Below are 25,380 nucleotides of genomic sequence, written 5' to 3' on the forward strand. Positions count from 1 at the left end.
ACAACCAACTCACTCCTGTTCCCCCTCATCTTGGTATCAATTAAAAATGGGATAATTATCTAAATATATTTTAGTACTCTTGGGAAGCAACGTGGGGAAACATGGGAGATGACCAAAACACTGCCTCAGCTATTGTAGTACAGTATACATTCCTGTCTTCACAAGCCAGAAGTGGTCTTCTCTTCCACCGGTGTTTATATTTGGAGTATATACTATACAGTATTCTTTCTATCAATGGATGGCTAGTCCTGTCAAAAACGGAAAGCGGAAGGTCGTCAAGATGATGTACAATCTTTTCAGGCTTAAGGACACAAGTTTTTCATTTAACAGTCATTTTTATTTGGCATTTACTTAATAAAAATAAATTGCAAACAAAAGGAATCCATTCACCTGTCCTGAAGTTAATCTGTCTTTGCAACTCAGATATTACAAATATATCTTTTTTTTTAAATAATCAAAATTAACACTGATAGTTCTTGTCCAAAATATTAACAAACAATTCTTTAGGGGGAGATAATGAAGGGTGTAAGTAAAAAGAACCAAACATACATTTTACCTCATACTATCAAAGATCGATGATTGTTATACTTTTCTCCTCTGACTGAACTGTAACATATGATTGGGAGGACCATGAGTAAAAACAAAAAAAACTGGTGGCCCTAATGATTGATGCAGACTGAAGTCTGGCGCTCACTTAAGCAAACCAGCTTTTAACCTGTAGTGTCACGAGAGGAAATTCTGGGGTATGTGTTTTAACATGGCCATGAGCGAGCTCTTCGGATCTTACTTGTGATTTAAGAAAGCTCAAACTAAGGAGTGTATTGTTATCAAGTCATTCTCTCCTGTAGAAATGGTAGCAGTCTGACCAACAGATAAAATGGATTCTTGCCATTTTGTTTGTAGAATGAAAACCACTAGGTATGTGTATGTACATGTATACACATATACGCATAACATTTCAGAGGAGTTCAGAGTTGAACATTTTAGTCCCTGTTCAGATGACTTTCATATAGTGTAAATGTGAGATTTTTTTACTTTCAGCATCAAGCCATCAAGGGAAATATAGTATTCTTTCTTACAAAGATATCTACATATGTCCGGATGTTGTGTATCCCTGGAAATAATCAGAATTCATATAAATGTTACAGTTTTGAAAACATAGCTTGTCCAAAAAAAGTGGTGTCTTGGCACAACTTACAAGTTGAGCTACCTACATATTTCTTTACTGAATTAAATATGACCACTACCTTTTTAAAAACAATATCTATCTTTATCCTGTTACCTCATATCTCAGTGATAATGCCTTGCATTAAGCCTGGGAAGAAAACACAACTTTGCTCAACTTGGCATTTCCTCAACTTACCCAATGGCCAACATTTTGACTTATTAGCCCACACAGCTACAAGGATGCACTTTCATGGTATGTTTAGGAATTCATATTGAAGCTTAGAGACCTCAACCAATGTATAGAACAATCTGAAAATTATATACTTTGGTTTAGATACATGAAACCTCTAACAAATTCATTTGACTTGGTGAAAATCAGTTTTTTGGACCTAACTTTTGACATGTGGTTTCTTCCTTCACAGACTTCCTGAAATGATGACCTCTTCCTAAATATTTGGTCAAATTATTCATTTTGTGAATGGTTTCCTAGAAACAAGGGTGGCTCAACTTACCCCTCTCCCCTAGGTCAAAGAGCCATTTTACCTTCACTTTCATAAAAAAACTAGCTTACATTTCACTCGCATTACACACGCAAACACTCCTTCACCCAACTTAAACCAGAGATTCACAGACAAAACATGACAAAAAAAATCATAAACAAAACAAAATCAGTGCACTTGACATTCTCACAAATAACGATAAAACAAGTGTGTAAGAAAGTAAGCTATACTGCTAGCTGTGATTTGTAGAATAAGAGGCTGAATGTATAAGGCAGACAAGTTTACGAACAGAAACTGAAAACATAGCGTGATTCTAACCTCTTATTTCCAAAGAGTACAACAACTATGGAAGAAGAAAAAAAGAGTACAACAACTATGGAAGAAGAAAAAAAGAGTACAACAACTATGGAAGAAGAAAAAAAGAGTACAACAACTATGGAAGAAGAAAAAAAGAGTACAACAACTATGGAAGAAGAAAAAGTAACCAATGACACTTTGGCTTCATCGGAGCTCTGCTATTGGCTATTGTAGTACAAAATAACCCAATCCTGAACAGATAGGAATGGGGACCCCTTATCCATGGATATTTCACCACATATCCTTCCTTCCACAAATAAATCACTGATTTGACCTGATTGGATAGGCCTTCACCTATCCAAATCATGTCAGCTCATTGATTACTCCAATGAAGGAAAGAAGAAAGGATGTATTCCAACATATTCAAACAGGGCCCATCTCTCATAAGATAAGGCCTTACATGTTCATTCACAAAGCCAAAAACAAAGGGAAAACACGTCTAAGATTAGTTTCAGTGGTAAGTAAAAGCTACAACAACAAAAAAATACAAAAAAACTAAACTAAAACGGAATCATGACCCATACTGGAGTCCATTTTGAGAACATAGCTCTAAAGGTTGGATGTTGGTTTACATGGGTAGATGAAGCAGGCTGTATACATGTAGACATGGTTGGTAAGACCGTCATTATGCACCCATGGCCCCATGGTTTCAGTGTACTTCATACAAAGTAGGAAGTGAATGCAGCCAATCACACGCAGAACAACAGCAGGTGGACCTCTAGAGTAAAGCTAGCTCTGGTCCAGGGCGTTAGTTCAAGTTCTTCCACTATGCTGCCGAGGAACGCGCACTAACGCCTGGACAAGAGCTAGTGCAAAGCCTACACAGATGTCCCTTCATCAAAAAGCAACAATCCCAAAACAACTCCTAGCCATGTCTTTTTAAAAGGTTTGTCTCGGGGTATTTTAAATAAAGGATATATACATAATATAATACTCTTCATGAAGAGCAGTTCCAGGCTGTTCTTCAGTGATTGGTTGCCCGAGTTGGCATTTGGATTAAGGAAAATATATAACAAACAGACCATCTTATTTTATGCTCTAACTGGATTTTATGGGTGCAAAGAATAACCACATTCATTAAAATTGCTAGGCTGATCCCAGATCTGTATGTGCTTAGGCCAGCATCTCTGTCATGTTCTTCGTTATGCATAGGAAAAACATGATAAAGTATGAAATAGCATGACTTAAGAGAACATAGCCATGTCCTTTGTTAGCCACTGCCATGCTAAAGAACTACGAATCTGGGATCAGGTTAGAGAACTGCAGCACATATCAGATGAGTTCTCCTGGAAGTTGTAGGCTATGAGGCATCAAAGGATCCATCCCACCCTGAGAGAGTGAACTGGACTGGGAGCAGCTGCAGCAGTCGCCCCCTCACACACCTATGCTCACTTCTGCACGTACATATACTTATCACCCTTTACTCCAGAGGACAAACACACACACACACACACACAATGTGTAAATGTGCTAATGGACTGTATCATAGGACAGCTGGTAAGGAACATTCAACACCAACACAACATTACATTGTATTAACCACTAAAGTTCTGATACTAAAAAATACAATTTTAACTATAATTTTGATGAGTAGTTGTACAATTTATAAGGATGGTAAAAAATAGCCAGTGTCCATAGTTACCTGGTCACTAGGAGGTTTCTTGTCTCCGTTGACACTTAAAAGCACGGCCTCCTCTGTGTTGTCACTCTTCATCTCCACCACTATGCCGCCCTTATTCGGTTTGGTACTAGAAGGACAGCTCGTAATTACCAGCATGACCAATATATTACCCTTTTCACACTACTACGAGCTGGCCTGTTTATGCCTCCACCATAGTTGCGATACTAAAAAGGACAAGAAACTATCCCAGCCACCACAGTACGGTTCGGGTTAGCACGATAGTGTGAAAAGGGTATCTGATAGCAACTATAATGACACATCAGGTAAAATCATGGAGAAATAAAAACGATGAGCTATTGTAGAGATATCGGCTGAGGCATATCCAACAAATTAAGTGCTCTGATTTTTTTTTTAAATCTCCAAAATGCACAGCTCCTCCAGCAATCCTGGTTGGAGGATTCCTGGAAAACCTGGGAATTTTGAGAATGCTTCTGGAATTTTGCAAAACTTAAATAAATAAAAAATGTGGAAAACACACTTACAGATCCTGCTTGCCTGAACGCCCACATGGGAGCTTGCCCTTCTTGTACAGGAAGTACAGCACACTGCCAAGGATAGCCAGCAGGAGAATACAGATGATGATGACAGCTATGATCACACCGCTGCCCTCTTGTGGGACAAAGAAGAAGAGGCGGAATCACGGGTCATTTCCTGTCCGGTAATTGCTTTATGATAACATCGTCCTCTTAAGGAGTTTCTGATGATGCTTGTGCTGTGTGTGTGTGTGTGTGTGCGCGTGTGCGTGCGTGCACGCGGTCGCTTGCATCATTCAGAGACAACAGCATGCACAGGTGGTGGTGGTGATGAACAGGTGTACAGTCTCTGAACCAGGTTGTTCATCATGGAAGAAGTTCTTAATTGAGGACTAAAGATCAGTCAGAAGGAACACTTTCCAGAGTTGTGCTGCTTGGTTTCTCTGTCAGAGAATACCAACCAGAACTACAGTAGGAGGTAGGACAAAGGGAGAGAGAAAAAGTGAAGGAAGGTAAAGAGGCGGATGGGTGCACTTGGGGATGGACCTCCCCTGGAGGAAGGATGCAGATGTAGATGGATGGATCCATCATCAAGGGAGAGAATGGGTGATACCACTCCATTCTCTCAGGAGGGGGGTTGTACTCAAAATGCTCAATGTGCAAATTGAACTTTTCAGCCTGGTTTAACTTAGTTTTTTCTGATTATGTTTCCGATGATTCATGAAGCATCATACAGAGAAAATATACAAATGATAACATTGTAACTAACAATGTATGATGATAAAAATGTTTTAAAAAATCTAGATTTCATAATATTCCACTTTATCATTTATAAGTATCTCTCCATATAGATAAATACGGTACATTTTCACACAGTATTCAATTATGAATTATTCCATATGTCACAGGTGTTGCCTCCTGAGTAGTGAGTACAAAGCCCTCCCCTGCATAGAGAACGAGGTTCCTGTGTTGAGAAAGAGAGAGTGTGCAGGTTGTGGAGGGTGATGGTGGTGGTGGGGGGGTTCAGTCTAGGCAGTGTGAGCTGGGTGGAGCGAGGGGTGGGCAGGGCAGCCTTCTAAGCGCGTTAGGTGGGTGGCAGCATCAACACCCAGGACCAGAAGTCACAAACCTTTCTTGACTCTCTTCGGAGGAGTTACTGGGGTTACTGTTGTTACTGTCACTGGAGCTACCACTGTTACTGGAACTAATGGAGTTGTTACTGGACAAACCACATGGACACAGTTATCACGATAATACAGCAGCTCTATGGCAACCTAACACTGTTAACCATTGTGCAACAACCGCCTTGTCTACTTAGCATAGCCCTAATCACTTAGCTCCGTGTCACAAACACAGATAGGCAGGAAACATGAACCAGGAAAGGCTCTGCAGTCTGCACTCCCCCCCCCAAAAAAATGTCCTAATCATTTCCAGGAGCGGCAGCGCTGGCTATTTAATCCAATTTTGTCTGCAAATAAAACAACAAACAGGATTTTTCCTCAGAGGGACGTAGGCAAAAGATTTCCTGGCATGACGTGAGCGGTCCGCTGAGGTAATGGGAGTCAGGAGACTGTGTTGAGGGCACTTTACCATCAGCGCACGGCTACAGTTTCAGCCTCGATCCTGATCTGTTTGCAAACAAGACAGCTATAGGCTATCTTTATGCACTAGGGCGATATGCAGCCATTTAGTGAACATAGTCCGAAATAGGATGACAGCGTAGTAAGAGTTCTATGGCTTGGTTTCCTGGACCCAGATTGAGCCTAATCCTGGACTAAAAAGCATGCTCAATGACAGCCCAGAATCTCCAATGAAATAGATTTTTAGTCCAGCTCAGGACAAGGCTTAATTTATCCGTGTCTGGGAAGCCGGGCCATGAGGATTTAATTTAATCGAACATCTAATTATGATAGTTATCAAAGAACAGATCAGGATATGTTCGTATTATATGACGGCGCAACATATGGAAAAGAAACAGCTCTCGCACACCAATTAGTCAATAAAAGGTTTCTCAACCATGACCGTCCTCATCAGTAGAAACCTTAGTGCAGCCATAAAGACCATTTAATTATGGGTTTTAATTCAGATTTTGGTCATTTCTAAAAGCACCTGTCGCGTTTTTTTTCTTTTCTTTAAAAAGAAATTCTACCTGACTCACATAGAAAGCTAAACTAGACCATAAACCGTTCAAACACAATATTGGGAAAATATGATTGAGCATAGGGTGCGCGCTTGATTGATAAATGAAGTTCCTTGTTGCAACACCGTGGTCATTTTTATTGCATTCGCGCTGCACAGGTGATCAGATCTCACAATGCTTGGCAAATGTTAAGCACCCCATTGACGTGATATAGTGATCTTCTGGAATGTGCAGCATGACCGCAATAAAGACAACGTGGAACGCAACCAATGCCATAGCAGTGATGACAGTGAGTGTTATCTACTGAAAGAGTGGTACACTTACCTGAAGTACTGGGAGCTGACGAGGTCGTTTGGACAACTGAAAACAGGCAAAGGGAGAGTGACACTCTACTGTTAGCACACTGAGTTTGAGGGAAACTAAGAGAAGCTTTACTAAAGATGATTTGAAGCTCAGGTTCAAGTTTTCTGTTATGTTGCCATGAATGAAATCCTTCGGTCATTAGTATATTCTGCCTGTTGATTTTCTCTTAACAGTCAAACCGGACATGTTGACATACAATAGACACGAGATGACAAGCAAGAAAGTGGACAGACAGATCTTACTGGCTTTGAGGTTGAAGGAGATGGAGACTGTGCCATGGTCGTTGGAGGCGTTGCAGTAGGCTGTGATGTCAGAGGTCACCTTGACGCTCACCACACTGAGAACCTCGTCCTCTGTCTCTCTTTGGGACACCTTCAGGATCTAGCACAAACAGGGAAATAAAGCACAGATAAGACCAGAAACCGAACAGCGGGTGTGTCCCAAATGTCATCCTATGGGCCCCGGGTCAAAAGCAGTGCACTACAATGGGAAAAGACGGTCATTTGAGACGAACAATAAACATTATTGACAAATGTAGAGATGTCAGTTAAGAAAGGAATGTTGAACGTGAGTTGCTTTGTCTATTAACATTGTTACAGGAAATGACCCAGGTAGCCAGGATTGGAACAGATCTGTGCATAAATAGATCAAAAGCTAGTCAAACATTGTCTGTATGAGCGGACCCAGAGAAGCCCTCTTTTCCTGCTGGCCTGTCTGTCTTTCTGTCTACCTGTGATTCGTCAGAGGAGCTCCAGGTGATAACAGGGGTTGGGTATCCTCTAGCATGGCAGCTCAGCTTCTGGGGCTTCTCTGGGCTCACCTCCTGGACTGGGTCTGCTGACTTCTTGATCTCTGGGCGCCCTACATGGGAGAGGAGGAGGGTTAGTTGTGTGTGTGTGTGTATATATATGTGTGTGTTTGTGTTTGTGGGCTCACCCTGTACGAAGACACGTAAAGAGCCAGTGGTCTCCAGTCCTTCCAGTGAAGGCACCTTCACCACACACACGTACGTCCCCGCCATGTCAAACACAGCGTCCTTCAGGGTCAGTGTGTGGCCCTCCGCAACTTTCTTTCCTTTCTAGACACACACACACACATCTAAATCAAATCCAACTTTATTTGTCACATGCGCAATGAAATAATTACTTACAAGCCCTTAACCAACAATTCAGCTCAAGAAATAAACTGAAGTAAATAATAATAAAAAGTAACAAAATAAAATAACAATAACGAGGATATATACAGGGGGTACCGGTACCGAGTCAATGTGGGGGGGTACGGGTTAGTCGAGGTAATTTGTACATGTAGGTAGGGGTAACGTGACTATGCATAGATAATAAATAGCGACTACCAGCAGTGTAAAAACAAATGGGGGGGGTCAATGTTCAGTTGAGGTCGGAAGTTTACATACACCTTAGCCAAAGACATTTAAACTCAGTTTTTCACAATTCCTGACATTTAATCCTAGTAAAAATTCCTTGTCTTAGGTCAGTTAGGATCACCACTTTATTTTAAGAATGTGAAATGTCAGAATAATAGTGGAGAGTGATTTATTTCAGCTTTTATTTCTTTCATCACATTCACAGTGGGTCAGAAGTTTACATACACTCAATTAGTATTTGGTAGCATTGCCTTTAAATTGTTTAACTTGGGTCAAACATTTTGGGTAGCCTTCCACAAGCTTCCCACAATAAGTTGGGTGAATTTTGGCCCATTCCTCCTGACAGAGCTGGTGTAACTGAGTCAGGTTGGTAGGCCTCCTTGCTCGCACACGCTTTTTCAGTTCTGCCCACCAATTTTCTATAGGATTGAGGTCAGGGCTTTGTGATGGCCACTCCAATACCTTGACTTTGTTGTCCTTAAGCCATTTTGCCACAACTTTGGAAGTACGCTTGGGGTCATTGTCCATTTGGAAGACCCCTTTGCGACCAAGCTTTAACTTTCTGACTGATATCTTGAGATGTTGCTTCAATATATCCACATAATTTTCCTGCCTCATGATGCCATCTATTTTCTGAAGTGCACCAGTCCCTCCTGCAGCAAAGCACCCCCACAACATGATGTTGCCACCCCGTGCTTCACGGTTGGGATTGTGTTCTTCGGCTTGCAAGCCTCCCCCTTTTTCCTCCAAACATAATGGTCATTATGGCCAAACAGTTCTATTTTTGTTTCATCAGACCAGAGGACATTTCTCCAAACTCTTCGTCCCCATGTGCAGTTGCAAACCGTAGTCTGGCTTTTTTATGGCGGTTTTGGAGCAGTGGCTTCTTCCTTGCTGAGCGGCCTTTCAGGTTATGTCGATATAGGACTTGTTTTACTGTGGATATAGATACTTTTGTACCTGTTTCCTCCAGCATCTTCACAAGGTCCTTTGCTGTTGTTCTGGGATTGATTTGCACTTTTCGCAACCAAGTACATTAATCTCTAGGAGACAGAACGCGTCTCCTTCCTGAGCGGTATGATGGTTGCGTGGTCCCATGGTGTTAACACTTGCATACTATTGTTTGTACAGATGAACGTGGTACCTTCAGGCGTTTGGAAATTGCTCCCAAGGATGAACCAGACTTGTGGAGGTCTACAATTTCTTTTCTGAGGTCTTGGCTGATTTCTTTTGATTTTCCCATGATGTCAAGCAAAGGCACTGAGTTTAAAGGTAGGCCTTGAAATACATACACAGGTTCACCTCCAATTGACTCAAATTATGTCAATTAGACTATCAGAAGCTTCTAAAGCCATGACATAATTTTCTGGAATTTTCCAAGCTGTTTAAAGGCACAGTCAACTTAGTGTATGTAAACTTCTGACCCACTGAAATTGTGATACAGTGAATGATAAGCAAAATAATCTGTCTGTAAACAATTGTTGGAAAAAGTATTTGTGTCATGCACAAAGTAGATGTCCTAACCGACTTGCCAAAACTATAGTTTGTTAACAAGAAATTTGTAGAGTGGTAGAAAAATATGTTTTAATGACTCCAACAGGGGCGGCAGGTAGCCAAGTGGTTAGAGCGTTGGACTAGTAACGATAGATTGCAAGATCGAATCCCAGAGCCGACAAGGTACAAATCTGTTGTTCTGCCCCTGAACAAGGCAGTTAACCCACTGTTCCTAGGCCATCATTGAAAATAAGAATTTATTCTTAACTGATTTGCCAAGTTAAATAAAGGTAAAAACATTTTTTTTTTTTTAATAAGTGTATGTAAACTTCGGACTTCAACTGTAAATAGTCTGGGTGGCCATTTGATTAAATGTTCAGCAGTCTTATGGCTTGGGGGTAGAAGCTGTTAAGGAGCCTTTTGGTGCTAGACTTGGCACTCCGGTACCGCTTGCCAGATGGTAGCAGAGAGAACAGTCTATGACATGGGTGACTGGTGTCTATGACAATTTTTGGCCATTCCTCTGACACTGCCTGGTATATAGGTCCTTCATGGCAGGAAGCTTAGCCCCAGTGATGTACTGGGCCGTACGCACTACCCTCTGTAGAACTTTCTGAGGATCTGGGGACCCATGCCAAATCTTTTCAGTCTCCTGAGGGGGAATAGGTGTTGTCATGCCCTCTTCACAGCTGTCTTGGTGTGTTTGGACCATGGTAGCTTGTTGGTGATGTGGACACCAAGGAACTTGAAACTCTCGACCCGCTCCACAACAGCCCCGTCGATGTTAATGGGGGCCTGTTCAGCCCACCACGATCTGCTCCTTTGTCTTGCGCACATTGAGGGAGAGGTTGTTGTCCTGGCACACTGCCAGGTCTCTGACCTCCTCCCTATAGGTTGTCTCATCGATGTCGGTAATCAGGCCTACCACTGTTGTGTCATCAGCAAACTTAATGATGGTGTTGGAGTTGTGTTTGGCTACGCAGTCGCGGGTGAACAGGGAGTACAGGAGGGGACTAGGTGGGAAAGGGCAGTGTGGAGTGCGATTGAGATTGCGTCATCTATGGATCTGTTGGGGCGGTATGCAAATTGGAGTGGGTCTACGATATCCGGGATGATGCTGTTGATGTGATCCATGACCAGCCTTTCAAAGCACTTCATGGCTACCGACGTGAGTGCTACGGGGCGGTAATAATTTAGGCAGGTTACCTTCGCTTCCTTGGGCACAGGGACTATGGCGGTCTGCTTGAAACATGTAGGTATTACAAACTCGGTCAGGGAGAGGTTGCAAATGTCAGTGAAGAAACTTGCCAGTTGGTCCTCGCATGCTCTGAGTACATGTCCTGGAAATCTGTCTGGCCCCGTGGCTTTGTAAATGTTGACCTGTTTAAAGGTCTTGCTCACATCGGCTACCAAGAGCGTTATCACACAGTCATCCGGAACAGCTGGTGATCTCATGCATGCTTCAGTGTTGCTTGCCTCGAAGCGAGCACGAAAGACATTTAGCTCGTCTGGTAGGCTCGCGTCACTGGGCAGCTTGCAGCTGCGTTTGCCTTTGTAGTCCGTAATAGTTTTCAAGTCCTGCCACATCTGACGAGCGTCAGAGTCGGTGTAGTAGGATTTAATCTTAATCCTGTATTGACTCTTTGCCTGTTTGATGGTTCGTATCGGGATTTCTTATAAGCGTCCGGATTAGTGTCCCACTCCTTGAAATCGGCAGCTCTAGCCTTTAGCTCGATGCGGATGTTGCCTGTAATCCATGGCTTCTGGTTGGGATATGTACGTACGGTCACTGTTGGGCGACGTCGTCAATGCACTTATTAATAAAGCCGGTGACTGAGGTGGTATACTCCTCAATGCCATTGGATGAATCACGGAACATATTCCAGTCTGTGCTAGCAAAACAGTCCTGTAGCGTAGCATCTGCGTCATCTGACCACTTCCGTATTGAGCAAGTCACTGGTACTTCCTGCTTTAGTTTTTGCTTGTAAGCAGGAATCAGGAGGATAGAATTGTGGTCAGATTTGCCAAATGGAGGGTAAGGGAGAGCTTTGTATGTGTCTCTGTGTGTGGAGTAAAGGTGGTCTAGAGTTTTTTTCCCTCTGGTTGCACATGTGACATGCTGGTAGACATTAGGTAAAACGGATTTAAGTTTGCCTGCATTAAAGTCCCCAGCCACTAGGAGTGCTGCTTCTGGATGAGTATTTTCTTGTTTACTTATGGCCTTATACAACTGGTTGAGTGCGGTCATAGTGCCAGTATCGGTTTGTGGTGATAAATAGACGGTTACAAATAATATAGATGAGAACTCTCTTGGTAGATAGTGTGGTCTACAGTTATCATAAGGTACTCTACCTTAGGCGAGCAATACCTTGAGACTTCTTTAATATTAGACATTGCGCACCAGCTGTTATTGACAAATAGACACACACCCCAGCCCCTCGTCTTACCAGACGTAGCTTCTCTGTCCTGCCGATGCATGGAAAATCCCACCAGCTCTATATTATCTGTGTCGTCGTTCAGCCACGACTCAGTGAAACATAAGATATTACAGTTTTTAATGTCCCGTTGGTAGGATAGTCTTGATCTTATATCATCCATTTTGTTTTCCAATGATTGCACATTGGCCAATAGAACGGATGGTAGTGGAGGTTTACTCACTCAAATTCTCAGAAGGCAGCCCAATCTCCGCCCCCTTTTTTTCTGTCTTTTCTTCATGCAAATTACAGAAATTTGGGCCCGTTCCCAAGAAAGCAGTATATCCTTCGCGTCGGACTCATTAAAGAAAAAATCTTTGTCCAGTTCGAGGTGAGTAATTGCTTTTCTGATGTCCAGAAGTTATTTTCGGTCATAAGAGATGGTAGCAGCAACATTATGTACAAAATAAGTTAACAAAAACAAGTTACAAACAATGCGAAAAAGCAAACAAAATAGCACAGTTGGTTAGGAGCCCGTAAAACGGCAGCCATCCCCCCCAGCGCCAATCAAGCACAGCTACACCTCTTTTAGGAGATTTGAAAGACACAGGGAGATTCGAAAGACACAGGGAGATTCGAAAGACACAGGGAGATTCGAAAGACACAGGGAGATTCAAAAGACACAGGGAGATTCAAAAGACACAGGGAGATTCGAAAGACCCAGGGAGATTCGAAAGACATACTTGAGTTAGATATCAGGGGATTGTGGGAGCTGTTTAGTTAGACATTATCAATCATTGTCTTCTGCTGAAAAAACATGGCTTTCCTTTCTCTGCCATATCGTGGATTGAGAGTTACCTATCTAACAGAACACAGCAGGAGTTATTTCATGGAAGCCTCTCTAACATAAACCAGGTAGAGTTTGGCATATGTCTAGATAGCTGTCTTTTGACCTACCACCAGTATTGAGTAAAGCCTGTGTGTCTATGTATCTTGATGTATGTTGATGACTCACATCAGCTACCACAGCAAGTGAACAAAGAGCTGCAGTCAGTTCTAGAATGGGTGGCAAGTAATAAGCTAGTCCTAAATATATCAAAACTAAAAGCTTTGTATTTGTGTCACGTCCTGGCCAGTATAAGGGTTAATTGTTATTGTAGTTTGGTCAGGACGTGGCAGTGGGTATTTGTTTTATGTGGTTCGGGGTGGTGTTTTGGTAGAAGGGCGTTTGATTTAGTATTTCCGGGTTTTTTGGTTTATGGTCTATGTTTATGTATTTCTATGTGTAGTCTAGTGAGTGTGTTTCTATGGTTGGTTAATTGGGGTTGGGACTCTCAATTGAAGGCAGGTGTTTTCTCTTTGCCTTTGATTGAGAGTCCTATATATTAGGGTGTGTTTGTCATTTTGTGGGAGATTGTTTCTTGTTTAGCGTGTGTGAGCCTAACAGGACTGTCTAGTAGATCGTGAGTACGTTGTTTATTATTTTGTGTTCACTTCTGAGTTAATAAACTTCAAGATGAGCATTGTCAATCCTGCTGCATATTGGTCCTCCTTTTCCGACGATGATTTCGCTATATCGTCTGACGACGACGAAAGCCGTGACAATTTGTGGCCAAACATTAGCTAAACCCTAAACCTAATATTGTCATGAATAATGTGGCAATTGATCAAGTTGAGGAACTGCTTGGTGTAACCCTAGATTGTAAACTGACATGGTCACAACATATTGATGCAACGGTAGCTAAGATGGGGAGAGGTCTGTCCGTGATAAAGCACTGCTCTGATTTCTTGACATCACAATCAACAAAACAAGTCCAACAGGCTTTAGTTTTATTACAGATGAACTACTGCACAGTTATATGGTCAATGCCACAAAGAAGATCATAGGCAAATTGACTGCATCACTACTTGTCTTTGTGAGAGGTATTGCCATGTTGAAAGTAGCTAATACACAGCTCTGACACCCATATATACCCACAAGACATGCCACCAGGGGTCTCTTCACAGTCCCAAAGTCCAGAACAGACTATGGGAAACACACAGAACTACATATAGCCATGACTACATGGAACTCTCTTTCACATCAAGTAACTCAAGCAAGCAGTAAAATCAAATGTAAAAAATTTATAAAAACAACACCTCATGGCACAACATGGAATGTGAAGAGACACACACACAAACACATGCACACACACACACACACACACACTCTAAAACACACACACACACACACATTTTAATGTTGAGGTATTGTGTATTTTATATTGTACATTTGTATTAAGAGACTAATAATGTAATAATATATTGTATGATGTACTGTTATATTTAAGATGTAGGCTGTTGTGTTTTGTTGTAAGGTAATTGATTTAACCCTGTTTTGACCCTAGGAAGAGTATGGGGATCCTAATAAATACTAAATATCAGCATAGCTAGATCGCCTCTAAAAATAAAATATACAGTAACATAGTCTAATATAACTGTGTAGGAGTATAGCGTTTGACTCAGTGGGCTACTGTAATTTACCTTGAACCATACAGTGTGTGTGGGCAGGGAGGACTGAGCGTTGCATGTGGCCATCAGCTCCTCTCCCTGGGCTATGACATGGGTGTCTTTGGGAATCAACACAACCGGGTCCAGATCTATGGACACACAACATCCAATGTTAAGAACACTGCTACACCACTCTATATACAGTAGGCCAATGTTAGTAACCAGATCGAAGGGGCAATGGTATACATTGTTCACATTCAGTTTCACATTCGCGACCCACAGTTTGAGAGCCAGTGCACTACATTACACTACATTTCACTACTACTGCAATAATTAGGCCCGGATTTTTTCTGGAGCCAGGGAATAATTCCTGGTGCTACTAATAAGACCATAAAGAGGATCCTAAGTTTTTCCTGGTCATGTCACAACTCCTGGTGCTACAAATAATGACTAACGTCCCAGGAATGTCCGGGAAGTACAGGACAGTTGTACCAGAGTAATGTCTCACTCACAGTCGACGAAGAGCTCTGTTTGCCCTAGGGTTTCTTCATACGTGTCCAGGTCCAGCGCTGTACACGTGATGTTGCCGTTGCTTTGCCGCGTCACGTCTTTCAGGACCAATACGTTCAGCTCAGATTTCAGCTCCTCCTAAAGAGAGACCGTGGCATTTATAACATACATCAACAGTGTTGTGTATGAACAAAGACATGCACACACACACACACGCACACACACGCACAGTCCACATCCAGAGGTTTAGGCACATCCAATCACTTACAGTAAACACATGCATAAATGTACATAGTTCTGGTTATAGTTGGAGACACAGGAAGCATTTTATTTAACATTTTTACATGGGACTAGGAGATAGGCAAGGGTTTCTTACCATATTGTGCATGAATGTAAAGGGTGGTTGAGGATTCCCGTCGGCACGGCAATGAACCTCAACTGTGTCTCCTTCTTTGACACTACCCTTCGGTGACTCCACCCACACATCAAGAGAAGTGGTTGGATCTGAAGAGATTTTACATTCATTTGATTTAACCTTTATTTATCCAGGCAAGTCAACAAGATTCTGATTCTCGTTGACAAATATGACCTGGAAAGTGGCAAGTATGGCCGTATAAAGTACAGGACAAGAGAAACTTGACAGAAACATGTGGCGACAGCACAAACAATCCAAAAATAAAAACGTTGCACTGTAGCATAGTTACTTGTATTTATGATTCATGCTTCTCGTTGAGACTGAATGAGATTTGAGATGGCACTGTACTTGTGTACATCTGTGACTGTGCATGTGTATAGTTTTCTACTGTCTCCATATGAGGGGGGGACACATTAAGAGGGTGCACAGTAGACTCACAGTAGACAGTAATGTTGATCTTGTTGGTTTCAGTCATCTTGGTTCCACCAGGGACAAGGTAGCTGACTTCGCAGTAGAAGAACGAATCCTTGTCTTTCTTGACCACATTTAGGTGAAGGTCACTCTGGACAGTATACAGACCACTGGACTCCTTAGTGACCAGGGTCACCACAATGACCTCTGTGAGACATGCAGCACATATGGAAAACAGAGAACTTGAGTTACTGTAGAAGTGTAGCTGCTTGCACATGTTGATGTATCCCCAATGGCCAGGTTGGGGACAGAATACATGGGGTGGTTTACTATCACTTACTTTTGTTTTCTATTTTTAAATATATATATATTTTTAATTAATCTTTTCCACAGCCACATCTCATATTCAGGCACATGAAACAGACATCTATTTTTCCAACAGGCATGATCTGTGTCATACTAATCACTGATCATTGTTCTTCAATTTCACTGTCAAATTCCTGACTGACATCAATCTGCTTTTCATCTTTGATAACCCCAAAAATATGTTTGTTATTCCTTGTGAGATCCGAGGCATGTTTACAACATTCTAAATGTGTTTATTACTGTCACGTTGCCAGCACAAAAAGCAGGAAGAGCATGAAGCAGATGTGGAATTGATATCTGTTATTATCAACTCTGTTTCACATTGCGTAGATACTAATGTGTCTATGGTCACTGTTGTCCAAGCCTTAGTAGTACTCACCGCCTGGCGTGTTCTGCAGTGAGCTCTGGTCACGGTACCAAGTGATGTTGGGCCTGGGGTAGCTGTTCTTAGCCTCACAGCTCCCTATCTGTGGAGAAAAATGACGTTACACGGTCAGTGTAAACCCTTTTCTCCTGAAAACCATGTACTCGATTACGGGGATAAAAAGCTCAATGTTTTTTTGTTTTTTTTTTACAATAAAACCAACATACTTTGCATTTTGCCAAATGTCAGTGTTACAAGCCCTCAAAAGTTACAAGCCCTTACCTTATCCCCATGCTATAACCTGAAGTCCTCACTGTCTATTGCTAACAATGTGGTTTTTGTTTGTTCGTTTTTACCTTAGATGGGTTCTCATTGCTGACAGAGATCCCAGATTCCTCCCCCGTGATGATTGGACGATCAGGTGACGCTAGAGAGGAACAATGGATGACATCAAATAGAGAGCAATAGCTAGAATACTGAAGCTTTATAAGCATGCCACATGCTTTTTAGTCCAGGACTAGGCTAAATCTGGGTCTAGGAATGGGTGCATCACACTCTTACCGAACACCTTGAGCATAGTGCGTCCCTCATCGCTACCGGCTGTCATCCCGTTGACGTGGCAGATGAACTCTAGCTCATCCTCCACCTTCACGTCCCTGATGGTCAGCACCACCTCGCTGCTATTCCCCATCCCGTTCACACTGATCTTGTCTGTGAACTGCCCGCCCCGGTCGACTACCTGCATGGTGCTGTTTCCATAGTAGATCCTCAAGCGGACATTGGTCTTTGTAATCTACGATCCAAGTCGAAGATCATTGTCAAAGTCAATTGGAAAACAGGGCAGAGACAGAGGGACGAATCCTTGAGCTCCGTGGGTGTAAAGTAAATATTTGTGCCCATGTAAATCTCCCATTTACATCAATGTTAGCTGATGCATAAATGTACAGATGTAGGTTAGGAATCAGCCCAGAGAGCTAAGAGAGCATGTGTTCATTTGTGAAACAGGGATCTGAGATGGAAGGGATGCGTTAGCCTGGTTGTCAGATCTGTTAGTCCTTTAGCCAACTGCTAACAGAGTTAGCTAAAGCACAAACAGATTTTGGAACCAGGCTAACGTGCGTGTGTGTGCGCTAGTGTCCATGTTCTACTACTCACCATGTACCACTGGATAATGACGTTGTCGGGGCTGTCTGAGACCGTGAACATGCATGTGATCTGAGCCGTGTCCCCCAGAAACACCTCCACTCTGTCCTCCATGTTCACCTGCACCTTGGCCCAGGCTGCTGTAGAGACACAGAGAAACAAGCCACATGTTTGAGATCATTTACAGCAGGCAGAGTGTGCAGAATCACTCACGTTTAAAGACCCTTTTCACGATGATGTGAAAGTTTGTCGTTTTGATCATACGAAATAATAATTTCTGTACCAACATTAAAGATGGAATCCGCAGTAGGTCTTCTATCAATGAAAAAACTGTTTGTTGTTTGCAGTAACTTCGTTGTTGTAATATCACAAACGGACATTGCTGTTTCACCATTCCACACACACACACACACACACACACACACACACACACACACACACACACACACACACACACACACACACACACACCACACACACACACACACACACACACACACACACACACACACACACACACACACACACACACAATCACACACACGCACACACACATCTGCCTGGCCTGATATGGTCGGAGCTGAAAGAAAGCAACAAAAAGCTCATAATGGTCAAAGAAAAAAGAAGCAATGACAGGAATTCTGGGAGCCCACCCGTGTCCATATTAATGTTCTGCATTCCAGTGTGTCACCGTTTAGGAGGGAAGAAAGACTCAATTTACAGACAGCATAGTGAGCCAGTGTTCGGCTCTCTCACAGAGGAATGAGTGGTTTTTCCCTCCAAGCGTGTCTAGGACGACACACAGGCCAGAAGGGCCATTATGCACTTTACACACAATATGAAAGCAGACTCCTTCCTATAGCCTCTAGGTTGGCAATGACCCCTTGCTGTGCCTATAGACTTGTCTGCCCAGATCCATTGTTAATTTGCCACTTTCAGTAGCATGCTGTGAGTTAAGATTTAAGAAAGAAATGTGGCAACTCAATCAGGGGTGGTTTGTTGATGTGGACATGGTGTGTGTGTGTGTGTGTGTGTGTGTGTGTGTGTGTGTGTGTGTGTGTGTGTGTGTGTGTGTGTGTGTGTGTGTGTGTGTGTGTGGTGTGTGTGTGTGTGTGTGTGTGTGGTGTGTGTGTGTGGGGGGGTGGGGGGGGGGGGGGGGTGGACAGTGTGTCTTTGTGTGTCTTATTAGATGCATGGTCTACGTACATGTACTGTATGTACGTGTGCGTGTCTTCCTTTTCCCTTTAACAGGTGAGACAGTTCACATGGAGGGCACATTAATAATCACTGAGCATGTTTGACCTCAACAACACAGTGACAGCCAGGTTATTATCTCTCCGTCCTGTCCTGCACCAACAGCAGCAAACCCACATCACACACACACACCAGAGGCTAATGGAGGAAGAAGGATGTTGTGTTATTACAGTGATTCAATTAGGTATCCCCACAAAAACATTTCCTGTGCATTAGCAACGTAACAACAGGCCAACGCTGACTCACTCTGAACAGGGGGTGGGTGCTACACATTGGTCTCCGTACTTACAAGATCTACAGTACCATTCTAAAGTACAGACACTACTACTCATTCCAGGGTATTTGTACTATTGTCTACATTGTAGAATAATAGTGAAGACATTACAACTATGAAATAATACATATGTAGTAACCCCCAAAAAAGTGTTAATCAAATCAAAATATATTTGATATTTGAGATTCTTCAAAGTAGCCACCCTTTGCCTTGACAGCTTTGCACACTCTTGGCATTCTCTCAACCAGCTTCATGAGGTAGTCAGCTGGAATGCATTTCAATTAACAGGTGTGCCTTGATAAAACTTCATTTGTGGAATTTCTTTCCTTTGGGCCAATCAGTTGTGATGTGACAAGGTCGAGGTGGTATACAGAATATAGCCCTATTTGGTAAAAGACCAAGTCCATATTATGTCAAGAACAGCTATAAAAAAAAAGCTAAGAGAAATGACAGTCCATCATTACTTTAAGACATGAAGGTCAGTCAATGCGGAAAATGTCAAGAACTTTGAATGTTTCTTCAAGTGCAGTAGCAAAAACCACCAAGCACTATGATGAAACTGTCTCTCATGAGGAACGCCACAGGAAAGGAGGACCCAGAGTTACCTCTGCTACAGGGGATAAGCTCATTAGAGTTACCAGCCTCAGAAATTGCAGCCCAAATAAATGCTTCACAGAGTTCAAGTAACAGGCACATCTCAACATCAACTGTTCAGAGGAGACTGTGTGAATCAGGCCTTCATGGTTGAATTGCTGCAAAGAAACCACTCCTAAAGGACACAAATAAGAAGAAGAGACTTGCTTGGGCCAAGAAACACGAGCAATGGACATCAGACCGGTGGAAATCTGTCCTTTGGTCTGATGAGTCCAAATTAGAGATTTTTGATCTCCGCATGTGTGGTTCCCACCCTGAAGCATGGAGGAGGTGGTGTGATGGTGTGGGGGTGCTTTGCTGGTGACACTGTCAGTGATTTATTTATAATTCAGGCACACTTAACCAGCATGGCTACCACAGCATTCTGCAGGGATACCCCATCCCATTTGGTTTGCGCTTATTGGGACTATTATTTGTTTTTCAACAGGACAATGACCCAACACACCTCCAGTGTAAGGGCTACTTGGCCAAGAAGGAGAATGATCGAGTGCTGTATCAGATGACCTGGCCTCCACAATCACCCAACCTCAACCCAATTGAGATGATTTGGGATGAGTTGGACCACAGAGTGAAGGAAAAGCAGCTCAGCATATGTGGGAACTCCTTCAAGACTGTTGGAAAAGCGTTCCAGGTGAAGCTGGTTGAAATAATGCCAAGAGTGTGCAAAGCAGTCATCAAGGCAAAGGGTGGCTACTTTGAAGAATCTCAATATAAAATATATTTAGATTTGTTTAACATTTTTTTGGTTACTACTTATGTTTTATTTCATAGTTTTGATGTCTTCACTATTATTCTACAATGTAGAAAATAGTAAAAATAAAGAAAAACCCTTGAATGAGTAGGTGTTGCCAAACTTTTGACTGGTACTGTATAACGAGTTATTGGTGGTCGGGAGGCCAGAATGTGAGAGGAGCTGTGCCCCTTGTCCACACTGTGCACATGTGAGGTGAGTACCTTCACGTGCAGAAGAGATACGTTCAAACATTATGTAGCCCTTATTAAGGCTTTATGAATGCAGCCTACTGTAAGGTGTTACCAAGACCTTTCTCCCATGGTATTAGGCATTATCTTATCTAACATTGAAGATAATTATCACATAGCATTATCTCGCAAATAAACAAAATGCTTGATACCAGCAGTTGAAAACATCCTTTCATCATTATGACATGAAATGCTTTGCAGGTTTTTAAATGTGATTACCTAGTAGACTAGACTGGACACAAACTTCTTGCGGATCAAATTCCTTTAGCGGGATCAATTTGACAACAGCCAGTGAAAGTGCAGGACGCCAAATTCAAAACAACAAAAATCTCATAATTAAAATTCCTCAAACATACAAGTATTATACACCATTTTAAAGATAAGATTCTCGTTAATCCAACCACAGTGTCCGATTTCAAAAAGGCTTTACAGCGAAAGCACACCAAACGATTATGTTAGGTCAGCACCTAGTCACAAAAAAACATACAGCCATTTTCCAGCCAAAGAGAGGAGTCACAAAAAGCAGAAATAGAGATAAAATGAATCACTAACCTTTGATGATCTTCATCAGATGGCACTCATAGGACTTCATGTTACACAATACATGTATGTTTTGTTCGATAAAGTTCATATTTATATCCAAAAATCTCAGTTTACATTGGTGCGTTATGTTCAGTAATGTTTTGCCTCCAAAACCACCGGTGACTTTGCAGAGAGCCACATCAATTTACAGATATACTTATCATAAACTTTGATAAAATATACAAGTGTTATGCACAGAATTAAAGATACACTTCTCCTTAATGCAACCGCTGTGTCAGATTTCAAAAAAGCTTCACGGCGAAAGCACACTTTGCAATAATCTGAGTACAGCGCGCAGACACCAAAACAAGCCATACAAATACCCACCATGTTGGAGCCAACAGAAGTCAGAAATAACATTATAAATATTCACTTACCTTTGATGATCTTCATCGGAATGCACTCCCAGGAATCCCAGTTCCACAATAAATGTTCATTTTGTTCGATAAAGTTAATCTTTATGCCCAAATTCCTCCATTTTGTTCGCGCGTTAGGTTCACTATTCCAAATGCAAGGCCCGCGCTTACTAAGTCCAGATGAAAAGTCAAAAAAGTTATACTACAGTTTGTAGAAACATGTCAAACGATGTATAGAATCAATCTTTAGGATGTTTTTATCATAAATCTTCAATAAAATTCCAACTGGACAATTCCTTTGTCTTTAGGAATGAAGAGGAACTCAGCTCGCTCCCAAGGCTGTGCGCGTGACTGAGCTCATGCCTTTTTCTCAGACACCTGATTCCATTAGCTCTTATTCTCTTCCCATTCACAGTAGAAGCCTGAAACAACGTTCTAAAGACTGTTGACATCTAGTGGAAGCCTTAGGAAGTGCAATATGACCCCATTTACACTGTATATTGGATAGGCAATCACTTGAAAAACTACAAGCCTCAGATTTCCCACTTCCTGGTTGGATTTTTCTCAGGTTTTTGCCTGCCATATGAGTTCTGTTATACTCACAGACATCATTCAAACAGTTGTAGAAACTTCAGAGTGTTTTCTATCCAAATCTACTAATAATATGCATATGCTAGCTTCTGGGCCTGAGTAGCAGGCAGTTTACTCTGGGCACGCTTTTCATCCGGACGTGAAAATACTGCCCCCTAGCCCAAAGAGGATTAATGTCTTAAAAAAAGTTTCATGAAAAAACGTGGCTTCAAACACAGCATTGTTCAATGCAGTCAGACTTTAGCTGGAGGCAGTTGTCTGCATACCTAAGAATCAACCACCTTGAACATCATAATTGAATCTAATTACAACAAACGAGTCTGAGACACGTCTGGAGCGGGCTGACAACTCTGATTATTTCTAGGTGTTGACATGCTCCCTGACAGAAGACGAGAGACTAAAAGGAGTGTCATTACAATGCACTAGCAAGGAAGTCACTGTTGACAGTTAAAGTGAGGAACCGGAAGTGTTCCAGCTGTCCATGCTCAATTATGTGAGAACAGTGGGCTTGCCAACAAAGCGTGGCATAATTACACCAGATAACAGAAACAAGCATTTTCAGGTTAACTCTTCATTATTGTTACTGCTTTCAAAGACATGTAAAGGCGGAGCCATCTTTTTCAGGCCATATTATATCAAATATTTTGCATATCTGCACACAGGACTTTGATGTATTTGTAGAAATAACTACTGCCTGCAAACACCTAGTGCAGAGCGATTATCTGAAATGTAGGTTATTTCTCGGTTTTTAAACAACTAATTGATGACATTGGTTCAATTATTTGAATTCCATTTGGTTCAGGTTTTTTCTGCAACCGCAATGCGCACATCGTACAGTTTCTAGAGATAAATCACATCCAACCTATAGTCCGGAGTTGTAGTTTCCAACATGCCAATATTCTACATAGTTTAGCGCATAAAATGAGGTAATTACCTACAATGACCATAATCCACTGCGCATCATTTGTCGGTCTGTGTATATATATTTTTGGGTGTGATTTTGTCAGACAGCATAGGCATCAGCTCTATAGAGATGAGATGATGACTTGGAATGAAATAATAGTCATCAAATAAAACAAAGATACACAACAACTGAAATGTTTAATAAAGTAAAGTGAATACATGAGGGTTAATAAGTAATAAGCAGTAATGGGCAGTCACTACCATCATGGGACTTTTATTAATTGTTGTATTATGTGTTGTGCATTTAATGTTTACACCTTGACAATGTTCCCCTCTTTCTCTCTCTCTGGCCCAGCTGAACCCAATCAGCCCACCAGCTGCTCTACACATACACACACGAAAGCACCCACATACGCATATGCAAGCACCCACACATCCCCACAAACAATACACACGCACGCTCGTGCGCACGGTCATGTCCAAATACCCATACTAGCGTACTACATACAACCGGCATACTCATTTCGGCGTTCACTCGTCTCTTCCAGCTCACGTGTTTGACAACAGCTGATAATTGACGCGCTGTACTTAAATGAACTATGGCGGGAGTCAACAATCACGCACTAGATCATGCATTCTGAGTAATATTTTCGAGATTTCACATACTATAAAGCTTTTTTTTTAATTTTCTTCCCCTAACCTGCAAGTGCAAAAAAACAGAAGCCCCCGACAGGTAGATGAGACACGGCACTGGCTTTTCAAAACCTGGAATGTGTTTTGACTCAAAGGGATGGATGGAGGGACATGCCCTACCCGCCTCCCTCCCTCACTCTGTCCATCTGTCTGTCTGTCTAGCTAGCTAGACTGGCTTGAGGGGAGCAGGTGAGGACCCCTCACACACACACCACCTCTTATCTCTTCATATACTGTATCTCCCCACCTCATCCGCTTCAAGGTCTCACCTTTCAACTAGCATAACCACTGGACCTTGACAGGATATATGGGTTTCAACCACACTAGCCAAAGACCTGCATTGTTAATTACATACCATCAGAGTCTCAGCAGTCATCTTTGCGATTCAATTAATGCCGCCACTGAGGTTAATGATGATTTAAAATCAATTATTATGGAGGATGTCCTTGTGATTTCCTAACTGAGAGACCTGTCATCTGACAAGACTGCTCATCCCTATCGTCTGGCTTGGAGGGCTATGGAGTGGTACAAATCCCTGCGAGGGGGAGGGTGGATTGATCTTCCAGTCAGGTGAGTGTGTCTCTGTCAGGGGCGGAAATCCCAGGGGGGACGGGGGGGACACGACCCCCCCATCCTGGGAAAAAGATGATTTGTCCCCCCCCAATATATCACTGTAAACATAACTATCTAATTTAAATAATATTACTAATACGCAATGAAAGCAATTGTGCTGATTATAGACACTTAATAGCTCATTTTTAAGTTTCAAAAGATTGCGCCCCCCCCCACCCTTTGCCTCACAATGGTTTGATCCACTGCCAGTTCCTTAGTTGGCAAGGTAACAGAGGGTTCGTATCTACTGTAAATTAGTGCTTCAAAGTCCCTGTGATAAGGTTAGTGATAAATTGAAGTCCAAACTGAACAGAACTACACTCTGTTCTACGATTGTCTTAAATATATTTAATGGTCTCGTTGCAAAAGCTAAATTGTCGCAAGGGAACTTTTATTTATTTATTTTATTTCACCTTTATTTAACCAGGGTAGCAAAGATTATAGCAAACACCACTGAAACGGAATTGGTGCTCGCTAGCTTTGCAAATTCAGCTATTGTTGGAAGCTAGCCAATATGAAACAAATGATTAAAATGACAAAAGGTTGCAGCATATGTTGTGTAAATGGTGAACTCATACAGCTGTCAACTCTTGTCACTGCAATCCATTTCACATTTGCTAGCTACCTTTTAGATCGAAGCCCATATAGAATGATAGAAGATAAGATGGTAGAAGCCCATCTCCTACTGTAAATAACCTGCACACTGTGTGTGTGTGTGTGTGTGTGTGTGTGTGTGTGTGTGTGTGTGTGTGTGTGTGTGTGTGTGTGTGTGTGTGTGTGTGTGTGTAGCCAGCCAGGTAGAAAATGGCAG

The 25,380-nt window shown here is 42.1% G+C and overlaps 1 protein-coding gene across 3 annotated transcripts in view; it reads right to left on the bottom strand.

Annotated features, from left to right (window-relative positions):
• Positions 1-315: 315 nt before the first annotated feature.
• The window catches only part of mcamb (melanoma cell adhesion molecule b), a 52,214-nt gene continuing 27,149 nt past the window's right edge, over positions 316-25,380 (bottom strand). Inside the window, exons 2-17 of one of the 3 annotated variants that reach the window (XM_045703475.2) lie at positions 17,682-17,809; positions 17,088-17,319; positions 16,883-16,953; positions 16,542-16,629; positions 15,824-16,003; positions 15,347-15,474; positions 14,973-15,108; positions 14,494-14,609; positions 7,618-7,759; positions 7,412-7,542; positions 6,924-7,062; positions 6,643-6,678; positions 5,308-5,397; positions 4,188-4,314; positions 3,667-3,772; positions 316-3,442 (exon numbers count right to left, since the gene is read on the bottom strand). In XM_045703475.2, coding sequence (XP_045559431.2) covers positions 3,413-3,442; positions 3,667-3,772; positions 4,188-4,314; positions 5,308-5,397; positions 6,643-6,678; positions 6,924-7,062; positions 7,412-7,542; positions 7,618-7,759; positions 14,494-14,609; positions 14,973-15,108; positions 15,347-15,474; positions 15,824-16,003; positions 16,542-16,629; positions 16,883-16,953; positions 17,088-17,319; positions 17,682-17,809 — 1,880 coding nt within the window. In that variant the 3' untranslated portion in view covers positions 316-3,412. Of the gene's footprint in view, positions 3,448-3,666; positions 3,773-4,187; positions 4,315-5,307; positions 5,398-6,642; positions 6,679-6,923; positions 7,063-7,411; positions 7,543-7,617; positions 7,760-14,493; positions 14,610-14,972; positions 15,109-15,346; positions 15,475-15,823; positions 16,004-16,541; positions 16,630-16,882; positions 16,954-17,087; positions 17,320-17,681; positions 17,810-25,380 lie in introns of all 3 variants that reach the window. The other 2 variants (XM_045703477.2, XM_045703478.2) reach the window with 2 other exon arrangements.

The sequence above is a fragment of the Salmo salar genome, chromosome 20, assembly GCF_965601325.2.
Source record: "Salmo salar chromosome 20, fSalSal1, whole genome shotgun sequence".
In the NCBI taxonomy this organism is placed as follows: Eukaryota; Metazoa; Chordata; class Actinopteri; order Salmoniformes; family Salmonidae; genus Salmo; species Salmo salar.